General features: G+C 38.7%; 1 protein-coding gene across 5 annotated transcripts in view; it reads left to right on the top strand.

Moving 5' to 3' along the window:
* NAALADL2 (N-acetylated alpha-linked acidic dipeptidase like 2) overlaps window positions 1-18,509 on the top strand; it is a 934,597-nt gene that overhangs the window by 811,642 nt on the left and 104,446 nt on the right. For all 5 annotated transcript variants that reach the window (XM_087872505.1, XM_087872507.1, XM_087872506.1 and 2 more), the window contains one exon: window positions 5,998-6,093. In XM_087872505.1, coding sequence (XP_087728631.1) covers window positions 5,998-6,093 — 96 coding nt within the window. The remainder of the gene's footprint in view (window positions 1-5,997; window positions 6,094-18,509) is intronic.

The raw sequence follows: 18,509 nt of genomic DNA, 5'->3' as shown, positions 1-18,509 counted from the left end.
ACTTATTTTTTTAAAAAAATTGAGTTTTTTTGAGAGAGAAGTCATTGAGTTTCCTGAGAAACTTGTAGAATGTTCATTTATGAAGCTTACCATACTTTTGGAGTATAAGACTATAAAACACACTTACCTTTTTGGGGGAGGAAAACAAGAAAAAAAAAATCTGCCATCACCTCCCAGCATCCATCCGGTATTCATCTGGCCCATTCACTGTTGCCCATTTGCCGCTGCTGTGGTCCGTTTGCCATGGCCCATTCACTACGGCCTGTTTGCCGTGGCCCGTTTGCTACTACTGCGGCCTATTTACCGCAGCCTGTTTACTGCAGCCCGTTCACCACGGCCCTTTTTTTTTTTTAATTTGATTTATATGCCGCCCTTCTCCAGAGACTCAGGGTGGCTTACAATGCGTTAAGCAATAGCCTTCATACTTTTGTATATTTATACAAAGTCAGCTTATTGCCCCCACAAACTGGGTCCTCATTTAACCTATTTTAAAAAGGATGGAAGGCTGAGTCAACCTTGAGCCTGGTGAGATTTGAATTTACAGTAATTGCAGGCAGCTGGTGTTAATCACAATGCTTTTAGTCTGCTGAGCTACCAGGCCTGTTCACCGCCGCTGTGGACCATTTGTCGTGGCCCATTCGGCACTGCCCATTTGCTGTCGCTGATTCCCGCTGTCTGGAACCGGCCAAAAATGTGACATGCGGAGGCCAAAACCAGCCAAAGGGTGGAGGCCGGTGGGTGGGTGGGGCTTTGGCAATATTCGGTGTATAAGACACACCACAATTTTCACCCACTTTTTGGGGGGGAAGTGTGTTTTATATTCCAAAAAGTATGGTAGTTACTGAGTTAACACACTTTCTGGTGTTTTGAATCTGTCAAAACATTAAAAATCTACAATATTAGAACACCATAGACCAGTGGTTCTCAACCTTTTCTTCATTGTAGACCCTTTTTGTGCCATGACCACAGACCACCAAGACTTATCTCAAGGTTTAAATCATAACATTTCTTCAAACCTTTGTGGACCCCGTGATGAAACCATGGCTCCCCAGGGTTCCACGGACCACAGGTTGAAAATCACTACCATAGATCACATAGAAATCTAACCAAGGTTAATATAAAACCAGTTTAGCATGTTTCACAAATGCATCTATTAATAACATGTCATATATGAACCTCAATGTAAGTAATCCTTTTGATATTCCAACTTATCACTCTATCACTCTAAGAAGTGAGGCAAAAGAAATTTCTCCCCATTTATACGCAGATCTTTAAAGCCTTGTCATTCGGTCTTAGTCAAAATTTGGAATTTTGAATGATTGATCCTATCAGATAAGTAACCTTTTTCAGAATGCCCAGTGGTGTGGATAATAGAAAATACCAAAGTAATGGAGGGAAACATCAAGAAAGGGCTTAGAAATTGACTCCGTTTTGAGAACATGGGTTTAACTAATGCTAAACCACCAAATTTGGTGGGTAGTAGCTTCCATTATGCACGACGCTTGGTGAGTCTGAAAGCCTGCACAGATCTGTGCCAAAAGTATATTTCTCTTGAAATGTCACAATTGTCTAAACATGTTTAGTCAAGCTAGGCTCTTTATAAAGAAGAGATAAGATGCCTCAAGAAGAAGGGTTTTTTTTTTTTAAACTTTTCTGTCTCTTTCAGCTAGCAAAACATAAAGCAATGAAAGCCCCAGGGTAGAGTCCAAGTTCTCAGAAGCAAGCAGGCACATTATGAGATGCCAGGCATGACAAATCAATCCTGTTAAATTTTCAAGCAGCATTAATATTACTTTTAAACCCCAAAGCTTTCATTTCTACACTTCACAGCAAAGTAAAGAGCTTTCTGGCAAGTAAAGAATGAATTAATCATCATTTTGACATTAATCATCCCCTAAATTCAGGTCTCAAGTAAATGTGAATATAAGGAGTTTAGCATCTGACAGCTGACTTTTGTCAGGAGATTTTTAGAAATGTGTTCCTCAAATACAGGTGCTTATTACATAGGGACAATGTTCTTACTTTGGGAAGAACAATAAGCAGCCCGTCCAGCAAAATATATTCCCCTAAGCACTGGGAGTAGATTGGATAACTGCGCATTAGAAGTTTGACTTGGCACCAGTTTGCTGTTGTTTTTAATGGTTTAATCTGTTTACTTTGATAGTTTGAATGTGATTTTACATGATGTTTTAACTTTTGATTGGGAGCCGCCCAGAGTAGGTTGGAAGATGGGTGGCTATGCAAATGTTTTAAATAAAGAAATAAAGTAACACTCTAGAAATAGTGCAGAGAAGAGCAACCAGGATGATTAGGGAACTGGAGACTAAAACATATGAAGAGCGGTTACAGGAACTGGACATGGCTAGTCTAGTGAAGAGAAGGACCAGAGGAGACATGATAGCAGTGTTCCAATATTTGAGGGGTTGCCAGAGAGAGGATGGGGTCAACCTATTTTCCAAGGCACCTGAAGGCCAGACAAGGAATAATGGATGGAAACTGATCAAGAAGAGATTCAACCTAGAAATAAGGAGAAATTTTCTGACAGTGAGAACAATCAACCAATGGAACAGAAGTTGCCTGCAGAAGTTGTGGGAGCTTCATCACTGGAGGCTTTCAAGAATATATTGGACTGCCATTTGTCAGAAATGGTGTAGGGTCTCCTGCTTGGGCAAGGGGCTGGACTAGATGATCTACAAGGTCCCTTCCAACTCCGTTAATCTGTAATACAATAATCTAGTTCCACTATTCCGCTACTCTTAATCCTTCTGATTGCAATAAGTTATGAAAATGTACTGGTTTCACATAGTATATATGGACATTAAAGTGGATAATTTTATTGAATATTTATACACACACATAAACACATACATACACCAAGAGAGTGTGGGCTTTGAGCATTACAGCAATAAAAAAAGCATTGATCTGCTACATAGCTGCAATAAAAGGTCAGATTCTACACCGATTTTCATTAGAAAATCACTCCGAGATAAAATTGCTAATATTATAACGTTATACGCCCCCATCAGTATAAATCCAGAATGTTGGTTCAGATCCAGTCACTGTTTTTTCTTTTTTTCTTTTAAAGATATTGCCAAGCTAACAAAGCTTTAGAAGGTGGCCCCCAGAACATTGTTTCATGGTGAAGAAGTTAGAAGTTTAATCTCTATTTTTTAGTTTGAAAAGAAGTGAAGTTTCACACATGTAATAAAACATGCATGCAGCTATCCCTAATGTGGAAAATAGAATAGAATTTTTTATTGGCCAAGTGTGATTGGACACACAAGGGTGTCTTGGTGCATACACTCTCAGTGTACATAAAAGAAAAGATATGTTAATCAAGAATCATAAGGTACCACACTTAATGATAGTCATAGGGTACAAATAAGCAATCAGGAACAATGTCAATATAAATCGTAAGGATACAAGCCTCAAAGTTACAGTCATACAGTCATAAGCGGAAGGAGATGGATGGTGGGAATGATGAGAAGATTAATAGTAGTGCAACTTAGTAAATAGTTTGACAGTGTTGAGGGAATTATTTATTTAGCAGAGTGATGACGTTTGGGAAAAAGCTGTTCTTGTGTCTAGTTATTCTGGTGTGCAGTGCTCCTTAGCGTCGTTTTGAAGGACAGAAAATGTAACCCATCAAAAGGAAATTTAATCAAATTCTTAATGTTAAACATTTCAACAGGATCATATTAACAAACATGCTTGACAAATTATGTGTGTGTGTTTGTGTGTAGAATTCTTTATTGGCCAAGTGTGATTGGGCACACAAGGAATTTGTCTTTGGTGCATGTATATAAGTATGTATGTCTGGAGAAGGTCTTAATCTTAAAGTTTACTTGTAAGAAAATTAAGGAGATGAGTGCAAATGTAAAATTTTAATGAGAGAAAACTATGAAACCTCAGTAATTTAAGCTAGCTGTTCCAAGATCTTTATATGCATTAATATATGTATTAGGTTAGCTGTGTAAATAGATAATAATTTATTGGGCTGAATTAGCTTTATTCAGCATGCATTTATGTCTACTTAAAACCAAGAAATATATATTGGTTCTGATGTTCTTCTTTCTGGCTGAATCGAATATTAATTTGATCCATGCTAAACTCCTTTTGCATACCTTTTGGCCCTCAGTGGGGACACCACTGCAATCATCTTCTGTAGCTGTGTGCAACTACCAGTTGCAATCAAAATGTCCGGTTTCCCCCATTATGTTTATCCTTTTGGGTATGTATGTTTCAGTGTGCTTACATGAATAAAAAAAAAATATTGAAGAAGGGAGGAGGGAGGAGGAAGAAGAGGAGAAGAAGTAGCAGAAGAAGCAGAAGAAGCAAAAATGAGGAGGAGGAGGAGGAGGAGGAGGAGGAGGAGGAGGAGGAGGAGGAGGAGGAGGACTTTCTTTGAGCACAGAGTTGCTACAGAGAAGGCACACTGTGCAACCTGAGGAACGCTAATTAATGCATAATGTGTTCACTTAAGATGAACTGAGGATCTGTAGTATCCTGTCTCCCGGGAATACATTACCTGCCAGAAATATGTTTCACCCTTTCCTCTCATACTTTGCAAAGACCACCTTATCCTATCCATGCATGATTAATTGTGGGAAATCCCTGTATTGTTGCATGACTAATTGTAGCTTTTATTCTATTGTTAGTTTAATTTTTTTCACTAGAACAATCTTTTTTTTTAAAAAAAAAAACTTTCTTTTTCACTCAAGGGTCTGTCTTGATTGGTGTAGTCTACAAATATTGTACATAAGTATATAAATAAATAGCCAATAATTACCGTTTCCCTAAAATAAGACATCCCCTGATAATAATAAGCCCAATCGGGCTTTTGAGTGCATGCACTAAAATAAGCCCCCTCTGAAAATAAGGCTTCCTTGAAAATATTTAAATGCATACGCAGCCAGTCCCCACCATTTCCTCTGGTTTCTTCTACATGCCCCCAAATAATAAGACCTCCCTGAAAATAAGGCCAAGCACTTATTTCGGGGTTCAAAAAAATATAAGGCAGGGTCTTATTTTCAGGGAAACACGGTACAATGCTTAGTTCAAAACCTCAGTGCTAAATATTGACCTGTTTATAATTAAAAAAACCTACTAGATTACAAACTGGACCACAAATACCCTTCCGACTTTTGTGGCTCTGTTTGAACGTATGTAATCTCGGCTTTTCAGAATTTAGGAGTATTAGTACAGATTGCTTTCTCCTTGAGATGGAAGAATGCAGAGGTGAAATGCAAAATTTGTTACTACCAGTTCTGTGGGCATGGCTTGGGGGGCGGGGGGGTTATATGACTGGGTGGGCGTGGCCAACTCTTTTTTTTTAATGCTTTGAAAAGCCTCTGCCGATCAGGCAACTCAGCTGGGATCATCAGAGACTTTTCAAAGCATTTTTTTTACCACCTTTTCGGCCAAGAGGTTGCAGAAAAAAATGCTTTGAAAAGCCTCTGACGATCCCACCTGAGCTGCACGATCATCTGAGGCTTTTTTTTTTTTGTTTTTGTTTTAAAAGCATTTTTTTCGTCGGAAGAGGTTGTAGAAAAAATGCTTTTAAAAGTTAAAAAAAAAGCCTCTGATGATTGTGCGGCTGAGCTGGGGTGGGGGGAGCAGGGATTTTTGCTACCGGTTCTCCAAACCACTCACCACCATCGCTACCGCATCGGGTGATCCGGTTCAAACTGGGAGCATTTCACCCCTGGAAGAATGCAATAAATGCGTTCCACGAGTGACATGCAGACACAAAAATGGATGCCGTTGCAACCGTATCTTGTTTGTTTATTTGTTCTAAAAAGAAAAATATAGTTCATTGTTTCTGAAACAGTGTGTTGAAATGAGAAAACTGGATCACTGAAATGAAGTCTAATCATCAACACAATCTTTAAAAGAATTTGAAATCCTTTAAACCATAAGACAAAAGCCAATAAAGCTTCTAAGGAAGGAAATCAATATGAAGTCTTAAAGGTTTGTCTCCCTCTCCTTCTTACACAGGCAGCAAGCTTTCTTTCTGAAGCTGTTTTCCCTGCGTCTTCGACAATATCCACAAACCTGGATTCTTCCTTCCACCTGCACGAATCCATCACTAAGGTAAAGGCAATTAAGATGTCTCATCTCGCAGTGATGTAAGCATTTCTTTCATGCGAACCAATCATGAATGAATAATTCACTGTTTTCAGGGGTGTTTGAAAGTATTTATTGATGAACCTGTACTGACAGTATGATTGATGATTTAAACGCAGCTGCAGTATTATTCTGCACATGGTTCTTTTAAAAGAAAGTCCCCTTGAACTCATGGGGCTAACTCCCAAGAAGGTAAGTATAAATTTTGAGGCTCAAGTCTTGTGTTTCAGAATTCAGAATAAAGAGGTTTCCAAATTCAGACATAAAAGTATTTGTTCATTCATTCATTGGAAGAGCGGTTGTAAGATTGTTTTTAACACACAAGGTAAATACCAGGGGCAAAATCCAGCAGGTTCTGGAGAACCGGTAGCAGAAATATTGAGCAGTTCAGAGACCCGGTAGTGGAAATTTTGAGTAGTTCAGAGAACCAGTAGTGGAAATTTTGAGTAGTTCAGAGAAACAGCAAATACCACCTCTAGATGGCCCCAGAGTAGGGTGGGAATTGAGATTTTGGAGTATCCTTCCCTCAGGAGTGGGGAGGGAATGGGGATTTTGCAGCACCCTTCCCCTGCCACACACACCAAGCCACGCCCACCAAGCCACATCACGCCCACCAAACCATGCCCCCAGAACCGGTAGTAAAAAAATTTGGATTTCACCACTGGGCCAATACCAAATATCTCCTGCATTTAATATTCCAAGATACGTCATGCTTTTCACGAGGACAGGAAAAGATTATATGCAGCTCTTTTTTTGTCCAGATAAAAAAGTATTTGTCTTTTATGAACGACAAAACAACTCAGGTAGAACAGACAATATGTGCGTGCTGAAGTGGAGAAAGGTGGTAAGCTAAGGTGATCTTCCTTCAGTCCCAGATTTAAACTTGGAAATTATCCAGTTTTGGAAACTCAGTGGATCCAAATCTTAAGAAATATATGTTTCTTGGGATTTAAAAATGGATAATGCTTATCTGTGTTTAATGTTTTCAAAAGGCTGTACATGAGCTTTTTGATCTTAAGAGTTTTTTAAAATTCCTGTGATTTAGTCCTGTCCCGCCTTAACTCCATTTTGGATTCAAGTTATAGCATACATTTAAGGAAATTTGGAAAGAACTGTAATAATGGACAACATCATTGCAATATTCCCAAAATGTGAAATTTGCTCTTTTTTAAAAAATTGATTTATCAAATCTGTGGCTCAGCAAAGGATAATCCTAATAAATGAAAAGAAATATAACTTCCTGATATTAAAGAGTAAATTTAAGATGTTTTTAAATCCTTTCTGAAAAATCTTTATATTCCAAAAATGAAAACAAATGTAGCATTATGTTTCTGAATAGTCTACTTTTAATTATAAGTTTAAGGATTGAATTTATCACTTATCCTTAACAAATTGATATGACATGAATTGTTTGTGTTATGTTACATATAAACATAATATTATGTATTATTTTTTTCTCTTTTAATGGCTAGTTTATTTTAATTACTACATTGCAGATAGGATTTTTAACATTATATAATCCCTATGTATTTTGCATTGTACTTTTTGTAACTCACTAATCGTTTTTTGGGGGAAAGTTTTTTTTTTTAATGTAGAAAAATTGAATCAAAAAGAAACTTCTAATTCAAGGAATTCATTTTAGGATAGACATAAGTACATGTTTTTAGCATTGTTCTATAGCTATTCTTTATCTTCGGTATTTTATTTATTGTCTCTATTACAAACTTGCCTATTTTATGTTGAATGTCTTTTTTTTTAACTTTGTATAACAGAATCTCCTATATCAGTAGCAGATTCATTCCAGTCTACAAGCTCAGCTGGGCTGCTACGGTTCTATTAGAAAGAATTTAGATACATTCCATCTGCCCCAAAATTATAGTCTCCTTTGTAGCATTCCATGGAAAATTCTTTTAAGTCATTGTGATTTTAGCAAAGTATATACCGTATTTTTCGGAATATAAGATGCATTTTTTCCCCTCCTAAAAGAGGCTGAAAATTTGGGTGTGTCTTATACTTTGAATGTAGCTTTTTCGAAGCTTTTCTGCTCATGCTAAGACCAACTAGTTGCTAGAAATACATACAACTCCATTAAACCTGCAGAATTCAGATCATTCTTCTTCAGTAGAGCAATAAGGCTGTGAATTGCTTTTCCCCATACCTTCCGAACCCTGTCATTACATTGGAGAATTCAAGATTATTCGATAATATATTTTTAAAAATCCCTTCAATTTAAGGTGGGATTATCATTCCAATTTCCATTTAGGCTTCAAAAAGTCCACGAAATTAATAGATAAGAACAAGATCTTATACGCAGAACATATTAGCTGAAGCTTTGTTCAATCTCATATGCTATTGGGGAGTTATTAATCAAAGTCCCTGCACCCACCTTGAATTGGTCTTTCAGGTTAACCTTGGGAGAAAAAAAATGTCCAGGTAGACATTCAAGAGGTACAATTAGCCCTGTCACTTGATGGAGATCAGCCGAATGAAATTGTGCCTAATGCATCTGAACAAGGCATAGAATTTCTCCCAAAATTCCACTTAGTATAGCAATTATATAGGCAGAATTGTTGTTTTTTAAAAAATTCCTCAGGAAAATAACCTTAAAAAAAAAACCTGAGCTACAATTATTTTCTATTATTTCAAACCTTTTTTTGTTTGTTTGTTTGTTTGTTTCTGAAATGAACCAGCAAAGAAATTCATAACTCTGTTTAATCCTTTTACAATGAGTCACTGGCATAAAATCAGAATTGTGTCCTTAGATCCTAAAGATACATTTTTGAGGCCCTGCAGAGTATGCCACATTCTCCTCAGAAACCAGTCCAGATCTTTTCTTTGTCTTATCAAGTGCTTCCATTATTCTTCCACTATTGGTAGGAAGAAAGTTCACAGATATCAAAACTACTAAATGTCAGATCCTTTTTCTTTCAATTGATGCCTTTTTTTTTTTGCTTTCCTTCTTCAATTCTGTCACTCATGCTGTATGGAAAAAATAAAAAAGGAAAGCTCCATTTCTTCAGGGGTAAATGGACAAAGGAAAATAAAAAGCATTCTAAAAATGGAACACCAATATCTGTGTGGCTTCCAAGATCCCCCAAGCAGCATGCTGTGTAGGATATCAATAGCAGCGTCCAGGCACTGGTCTAAGAAGGGGAAAGTAGGAAGTATGTAGAGCTCCACAATCACCATTTCTGTGTCGATGAAGATTCTCATTCATCCAGATAGAGTTGTCTGGAAGTTGATTCATGGCAACTGGACTTCTTTTCTTTTCTTTTTGTTTGAAATGTTTCATAGAACATAGACTAATATAATTAGAAGGGATCTTGGAGGTCCTAGTCCTGTGATGGCGAACATATGGCACACGTGCCACAGGTTCACACTGAGCCATATCTGTGGGCACGCAAGCATTGCCCTAGCTCAGCTCCAGTGCGCATTTGTGCACCAGCCAGCTGATTTTCAGGCCTTCAGGGCCCACCGGAAGTCAGAAAATGGGCCGTTTCCAGCCTCCAAGAAAGCCTCTGGAGCCTGGGGAGGGCAAAAAACGGACCCACCAGTAACCTTTTTGCCGTTGCATGCCAAAAACGGGGGAAGCGCAGGAGGATCATGCGCATGCATGCAGGGTGGGGCGGAGCCCAGGGGGGCATTGAATTATGGGTGTGGGCATGACCCCCCCTTGCACTCCCCCTGCTTTTGGCACGCGACAGCAAAAATGTTAGCCATCACTGTCCTAGTCCAACCTCCTAGTTGTCCAAATGGTTGTCCATTGGACAACTGTTTTTGAAAGTCTGTTTTTGAAAGTCTCCAGTGACGGAGCATCCACAATTGCTGAAGCCAAGCTAGTCCATTGATTGATTGCTGTAACCATTTGGAATTTTATCCTTAGTTCTAGGTAGCTTCTCTCCTTGATTAGTTTTCATCCATTGTTTCTTGACTTTTGGTGCTTTTGAAAATAGTTTGACTCCCTCATCTTTTTAGGAGTCTCTCAAATATTGGAACATTGCTATCATGTCTCCCTTAGTTCTTCTTTTCATTAGACTACCCAACTCCTGTAACCATTTTTTGTATGCTTTAGCCTCCAGAGCTCTAATCATTCCCTTTACTCTTCTCTGAACTCTTTCTAAAGTTTCAACGTCTTTTTTGTATTGTGGTGACCAGAACTGGATAGAAAATTGAATTTTGTGCCAAGTAATGTACTGATTGTATGTCTTTTTGAAACTTCATTTAACTGTGTGATCCCTATGGAAACTAGATTTCTGTTATTTTTTCCATACTTCAAAATATGGTCCTGTTCTTTGAACTTGTTATACTGATCTGTCAATACAGCCAGATAAGGGTTTTCATTTTGATTTTCATTATGAATAGCTATGAATATCTACTACACATTTAATTATGACTGATCAATGATCATAATTGATCATCTCTAACTAGATCAACATAAACAATTTGTTCATCACTTGTTCCATGCAAACATCCATAGAATAATCTCTGGATTGATTATTATATTGATGTGCTGGACTCATTAAAATGATAAGTTGTAATTGATAAAAGGGACCCCACAGTCCTATAAATGAATAAGTAAATTAATAAATAGGCAGTTAAGTAATTTTTTTTTTGCTGGAACCCAAGACTGAATATTTCATTATAGGCTGATGTAATTCACTGAAAGATATCCAGATAGTACAATATAATTTTAGAAAAACCTTTTGCAAGAAATCTGTATCTATTTACTGAATAATCCAATTATACTGAAAAGATATGCTCTTAATGAGAAAAAAGGGGGGGATGCAGTGGCTCAGTGGCTAAGACGCTGAGCTTGTCGATCGAAAGGTCAGCAGTTCAGTGGTTTGAATCCTGAGTGCTGGTTGAGCTCCCATTACTTGTCCCAGCTTCTGCAAACCTAGCAGTTTGAAAGCATGTAAAAAAATGCAAGTAGAAAAATAGGGACCATCTTTAGTGGGAAGGTAACAACGTTCCGTGCGCCTTTGGCGTTTAGTCATGCCGGCCACATGACCACGGAGACGTCTTCGGACAGTGCTGGCTCTTTGGCTTTGAAATGGAGATGAGCACTGCCTGCTAGAGTCGGGAACGATTAGCACGTATGTGCGAGAGTAATCTTTACCTTTACCTTTTAAAGAGAAAAAAATGTGGGATGAAGAAATGCAGGAAGAAAAAGAAAAATGTATTTCTTTCTTTCTTTCTTTCTTTCTTTCTTTCTTTCTTTCTTTCTTTCTTTCTTTCTTTCTTTCCGATAACAATAGCATGATTTATACTTATATACTGCCCCATAGTGCTTTATAGCACTCTTTAGCCAGTTTGCAACGCTAGCATGTTGCCCCCTCCCCAACAATCTGGGTCCCCATTTTACCAACCTTGGAAGAATGGAAGGCTGAGTCAATCTTGAGACCTGTCAGTATCGAACTCAAAGCTGTGGGTAGAGTTTGCCTGCAATACTGCACTTAACCATTGCATCACCAGGGCTTCTTCATTTAGTATTAGAAATTAGAGTGGCTTATGTTGTGTTTTTTATTTAACCCTGTTCTTCCTCTCCTGTCTTGAGCTCCTTGCCCAATTTCAGCAGCTAAGCAAAGGCCTGTTGGTAAAACAGCTAAGCAAGCAAACAACAAAAATATTACATAGACAATAAAATCCAAATATAAGATGAACTTATTAGAACATAGTGATTAAAAAAATATGTATATTATTGTGCAAATCTTTTGAAGCCAAAGCAGCCATTCAAAAACTTCTAGTCCCAAACAACTGATATACTAGTGCTGGTGTTGTTAATGCAGAGCTGTCTATCTTACTCTCTACCTTCTTATTCTTCTCACATACGTACCTTATTTTTCCCCCATTCATTCCCAGCATTTAAAATCCCTTTTCTCTCTGTGATATTCAAAGCTTTTTGAATCAGGGCTAACTTAACTCGTTCTAAGTAATCCAGAGCATCAGTTCCTTTCAATAACAGGGTATAAGAAGCTGGACCCAAGGAAAACGTAGCACTCTTTTGATAAGAGGGGTGGGGATGGAGACAGGGGAAGACATGTAAGGAGGGCTTTAGCAGTAAGTACAAGAATAGGTCAGGCCAGATGTAAAAACAGAAGGCAAGATATGAAAAAACAGAATTAAGGCTTTAGAGACAAGCAAGAGATTTAGTGAGGGAGAGAAGCTGCATGGAGGAAGAAATAAAAGACAGAAGGAGATAAGGAATCTGCTTATTTTATCTCATCTTCAGGAGATAAAAGGCATCAAAAAGAGAAAGATATGGGGTGGGGGGAAGTACAGTAACCTGAAAGTGGTACAGGAGATGTGGCAGCAGTAGCATCATATCAGAAAGGACCAGCGAAGAGGGGAGATGATAAAGTCAGGGCTGAAAGCCTTGCTGCAGATAAAACGGATGGCATTGTGGACCTCCGAGGAGGAAGAGGTTGTTGTGGCTCCGTTACCTGAGCCTGTGTTATCGGCAAGAGAGGACTCCGAGAGTGAAGGAGAGGAGTTGGCAAGACCTCCCTCTCCAGGACCCTCCTCTCTGGTAATGCCTTCGGTGTCCGCCGAAGATCAAGAGATAGGCCCAGGGCCAAGCACGTCCACGCAGCCACAGGTGGACAGTAGTGAGGGAGTTGAGTCTTGGCTGGATCCTTGGCAGCGTCGCAGAGATAAGCGCACACAACAGAAGAAGAGGCATGCCAGGGATTAGGCTGAGTCACTGGACCACACCCCACAGGGTATAAAAGAGGGTGTGGTGGCCGGTTCAGCTCTGTGACAAGCAAAAAACGGATATCAGATGACTTTCTTTGTATTTACTGGACTTTGTTGATTATTATGTATTGGCTTTGTTCCCGGACGAAGGGAGAAACTCCCCCCTCGTGAGTAAAGAATACCTGGCAGCCAGCCACTGGGTTGCTGCCAATTCTGATACCAGATAAAACTGTTGTTGGCTGAGTTCTTTAGCTGTTGCCTGTCTGTGGGGGTGCGTGTGTGAGATGGGGACAGAACAGAGGTGGAGATAAATAGGAGAACAAGATTATTGTTGTTGGAGTCTGCTTATGTGTTTGGTAGACTGGACAAGGAAATCACAAGGGAGTTGGATACAAATGGAATTTAAAAGGGGGAGTTAGTTGCTTGTTGAAAAAGAGAAGAATGAGACTGTCAGGTGTGCCTCCATTCAAAACTCAAGAAAGAAAAACCCCAACTCATGTTTATAGAGAAAGGTACTTTTACTGAGCATGAACTGAATGCAACGAAAAGAGAGCAAGATCTGAGGCAATAGGTGCAAAAATTACATATTGAAAGTATTCCCATATCCCTCCCCCCAAGGACCCCGGGTGAATGTCCAATCCCCAGCTCCCCAAGGCATCATGTAAGGTGCATCTTCAGATGGCCCCATCCATCTGGTATACCAGAACGGTGGACCTTGAGTGACTATCAACAAATCCATTCAGCTGCACCGAAGACGATGAGAATATTCCTCCCTTTTTCTCCCTGTCGGCCACATCACAAGACATCTCCACCAGCTCGCTTCCCGCACCCAAATACCTATACATCCTCCACATTACTATGGCAGCTGATAGTAAGCAAGCATCATAGAGGCTGACAGAGATATGGACATGGCAGAAGCTGAGAGATGGAAAGGCCATTTAGTCCAACTGAGTCCAACTCTTGCTCAGTTAAGTGATCCAAATTAAATATCCCAAATACCTCTACTATGGTTTACTTGAATATATTCAGTGAAGAGGAACCCATCACATCTCTGAGACTTCTTTGCTTCCTTGGACAAACTGTTTAAAAAATTTGGGACTTTTATGTCTTCAGGAAGGAAAGTTTTAGCTTGTTGATAGTGTTGCAGGATTGGGGTCCAGGATACCCAGGCCTCAAGACAGAAGGACTAAAGCACATCTTGCCCTCTGACCTTTCTACATTTCATTGACAACTATCTAGATTTCTCAAGTTCTATCTATCCTATTAAAATCTGTTTGTGAATTTGTCATTTGTCCATTGCCATTAACCTGCTTTAATCAATGTGAGTGGCTGGAAACAATATTGAATTTTGAAAAACAATGATAAATTATAAATTGTTTAATTATGTGCTATCAAGTCAATCACTTAGTGACCACATTTTCTATATGTATGGTACAGAGGTGGGTTTCAGCAGGTTCTGACCAGTTCTGCAGAACCAGCAGCAGAAATTTTGAGTAGTTCGGAGAACCGGTAGTAAAAATTCTAACTGGCCCCGCCCCCATCTATTCTCTGCCTCCCAAGTCCCAGCTGATAGGAAGAAAATGGGGATTTTGCAATAACCTTCCCCTGGATTGGGGAGGGAATGGAGGTTTTACAGTATCCTTCCCCTGGAACGGGGTGGGAATGGAGATTTTACAGTATCTTTACCCTGCCACGCCCACCAAGCCATGCCCACCAAGCCATGCCATTCCCACCAAGCCACACCCACAGAACCGGTAGTAAAAAAATTTGAAACCCACCACTGGTATGCTGAAAAGAAAAAAAATATTGCATCAGTTTTTTATTAGATAAAAACATCTTTACTATATAAAACAGATAAATTATACATCCCTTGAGTCCAGTCCTTATTCTAATTATTCCCATCTGGAATAATTCTACTTTTACAATTTCTCAATATATATCTGGTATTAGCCATAATTTCTCAAAAATGGTCAGATTCCAATGTTACATAATTTAATATTACATTAAGATAATTAACATTAAAAAAATTTCCCATCAATCTTTATATGAAATTATATATGTTAAAACTTTATTCCAAAAAGATGTCATTGACTAACAGGCAGAGGTGGGATTCACTTACCTTCCCTACCGGCTCACAAATGTGAGTGAACATGCTACCTCTGCGCGTGCGCAGTAGTAGCGCATTACATCTGGGCGGGTGGGCGGAGCCTCCCACAGTCGCCACTACCAGTTCACATGATCCAGAGAGAACCGGCTGAATCCCACCACTGCTAACAGGACCAAATCATATTTGTTGATGAGCTCTCAATTTTTTAAAATATCACGAATATCTATTCAAATAGAAGCCCAGCGTATTTAAAACAGAATCTTTTCATGAATTCGTTTTAATCTTAAATCCAGTTAAACTAATTTGACATTTTTTAAGACCTGAAAGTATTAAATATTCCATTATTGGATGTTCCAATTCTTTATTCCATAACCTGTAAATGTCATTAATATCAAGCTTGAAATTACTTCATAGTTCTTTATATAAATATGATGTGGGTTTAGTTTCAGACGTTGACTCCATCAGAGATGAAAAGTCCTTCAGGATTTTTGGAAGCAGCCAAAGCATTTGCTTCAGATTAAGCCATCAAAATGTGCTTAAGTTAATTATATTGATGTTGCTGTGAATTAGTGAGGCAAAATTCTATTTGAAGTTGAGAAAAATCCTTAAAATAATCATTACGCAGTAATTGATTTAAATAACCGTTCCAGATTATGTACACAGTTTCCAATACAAGATTTTGCCTTTATTTTTGAATTAGAGTGCTTCCATAAAATTAGGCATTTATGGACCTCAGGGCCAGATTAAGGCGAACTGAAGCTCCAAATATAGCAGCAATATTTAACTGACAAGCTATTAAGATTCAATAAGTGCTGAAAATTAAATTTAAGTGAGACAGTGAAAGAGTTAAGGTCATGATAGCTAGGAGGAAAAACCCTCTTTCCCTACTTCTCTTCATGTCCTAAGAACATTATTATTTTGCTTAACGATTAATTCAGGACTGTTGGACCTTAGCATCAAAATCCAATCTGTCACCTTCCAGGCCTCAATCATTGTCTTGTTGCTTGCAGTATCAGAAATAAAATACCTTCTCTCTTGCAAGTTGATCCAATGGCTTTGCAAGACATTAATAGAAGTAAAAGGAATGTGATGGCTCAGTGGCTAAGATGCTTAGCTTGTTGATCGAAAGGTCGGCAGTTCAGTGGTTCGAATCCCTAGTGCCGCATAACGGGGTGAGCTCCCATTACTTGTCCCAGCTTCTGCCAACCTAGCAGTTTGAAAGCACGTAAAAAATGCAAGTAGAAAAATAGGGACCACCTTTGGTGGGAAGGGAACAGCGTTCCGTGCACCTTTGGCATTTAATCATGCTGGCCACATGACCACAGAGATGTCTTTGGACAGCACTGTCTCTTCGTCTTTGAAATGGAGATGAGCACCACCCCCTAGAGTCGGGAACGACTAGCACATATGTGCGAGGGGAACCTTTACCTTTACCTTTAATAGAAGTAAACAAACAAACAAACAAACTTTCCAGCAAGGCCCACAAAGATGGGTAATCCAGTAAATTTTCATTCCTTATACATGTAGCTGATAAAATACAAGTCCAATCCTATTTTGGAGAAACTGATAAATTAAAGCCACCACCCTCAAAAGATTTGAAGAATCTTGACTGATTTACACAACCCTAATTAATATTGACAATTGGGAATAAATGTACGATCCCTGGCAAAACAAGGAAAATGACATCCCATCAGCTTTCTGCTGATATCTTCCATTTGGGATGTCTGTGGAGATTCTCAGTCATCCAGGTCATAGTTGTCTCAAAGGTGCTTTTTCAAAAAGTAACTGGAGAGTTTTTTTCCTTAGGAATATGTTTGGCTTCTCATCCAAGAAGCTTCACCAGAACTGATGAAGCTTCTTGGATGAGAAGTAAAATGTCTTCCTCAAGGAAAAAATAGCCCAGTTGCTTTTTGAGTTTCAATTTGGGATCTACTGAAAATGTGTATTGTTGTTATCATTATTGAAGGTTTTATCTAAATACTGTTGAAGGTATAAGAGCATTTGTCATAAATTTACCCCTTTGTGAAGGAAGGTTGGTGGTGCTTTCATATAAAAACAATTTAGAAACTTGTTTTAATAGTTTACATTCTTGCTAATACAAGGCAGATATTCTGTGAATACTCATGTGCTTGATACATCAATTAAAAAATATTTCTGTGAGAGATGATGTCAGAATTTTAAATGTATAAAATTGCTTTATGCTATTGTCTTATACCGTTTACATTTCAGTTATAAAAAGTTTATAAAGAGTTGATGACTTCAGCCAAACATCAAAGTTATATACCTGTAAATTGAGGTTCGGTATGGAGGTGCCTACAATATTCAAAGTCCTTAGGTTAGTATTATGAAAGTGAGCAGCAACAGATTTTGAGCTCACATAAGAAAAGGATAATAAAATCTTTCTTAATGACTCACTCATGAGGAAGAACAGTTATTTAAATCAAATATCCATTAATTCCAAATGTATGCTATGTGTTATTTGTAATTAATAGTGTTATTTACAATAAAATCTCCATTTAATGGACAATCATTGACGCTGTGACAAAATCTTTAAATTTAATAGATATTACATAGTGGCCAAGTCTAAATAAAAAAAGTCCATTAAATGGAGGTTTTATTAATTTTTTTTTATCTAAAATGTATTTAACTGTCAGAGAATATTTGGATATACTGTAGTTTTCCTAAAGATTCCTGGAAGTCCTAGTTATTTTATGAAATAATTAAGTTCAGTATTAATGATTTGTTATTTTGGGGTCAGTTTTCCCATATTTGAAAGAGAGTCTTGCATTAAATAGTTAATAGCAGACAATGGCAGGGTTTTTAAGTAGACAGTAGTAGGTATAAGGAACAGGTTTAAGAAACAGTACATGAGCTATAGCATGCAACTTGGCTCACTGCATTCCTTTGGCAGTCTTCAAAATTAAACTGGGCTGAAAAGATCTGGACAGCATCAAAAAGCTTGCATTTTCAGTAATCATTTGCTATTAATAACAGAATAACGAAGTTGGAAAGGACATGGAAGTCTTCTAATCCAACCCCCTGCCCAGGCTGGAAACCCTATACCCGTGATGTCGAACCTATGGCATGCGTGCCAGAGGTGGCATGCAGAGCCCTCTCTGTGGGCACGCACGCCGTCACCAGCTGCTTTTCTGGTTTCCGGCGTGCACATGTGTGCCAGCCAGCTGGTCTTTGTGGGTGCCACAGTGCCGGAAAATGGCCAAAAACACAGGCCATTTTTTGGGCCATTTTCAGGCTGAAAAACGGCCCAGAAAACGGCCTGGAAATGGCCCCAAAAATGCTCAAAAAATGCCCCCAAAACAGGCTGTTTTCCAGGCCATTTTCCAGGCCATAAATGGCCTGAAAAACTGCTTGAAAACAACCCAAAAATCAGGCCTGCACACACCGGCCAGCTGGTCTTCGGGTTTCCGGTGTTCATGTGCACATGCATGCATGTTCCAGTTTGGCACTTGGTGCTGAAAAGGTTCGCCATTACTGCCCTATATCATTTCAGACAAATGGTTGTTCAATCTCTTCTTAGAAACCTCCGGGTGTTGGTACATCCACAAAGTTTGGAGGCAAG

This window comes from Pantherophis guttatus, chromosome 6, assembly GCF_059756535.1.
Source record: "Pantherophis guttatus breed Tessera chromosome 6, ASM5975653v1, whole genome shotgun sequence".
Taxonomy (NCBI): Eukaryota; Metazoa; Chordata; class Lepidosauria; order Squamata; family Colubridae; genus Pantherophis; species Pantherophis guttatus.
Note: the sequence above shows the minus strand (reverse complement) of the source record. Positions and strands in the feature narration are given on the sequence as shown.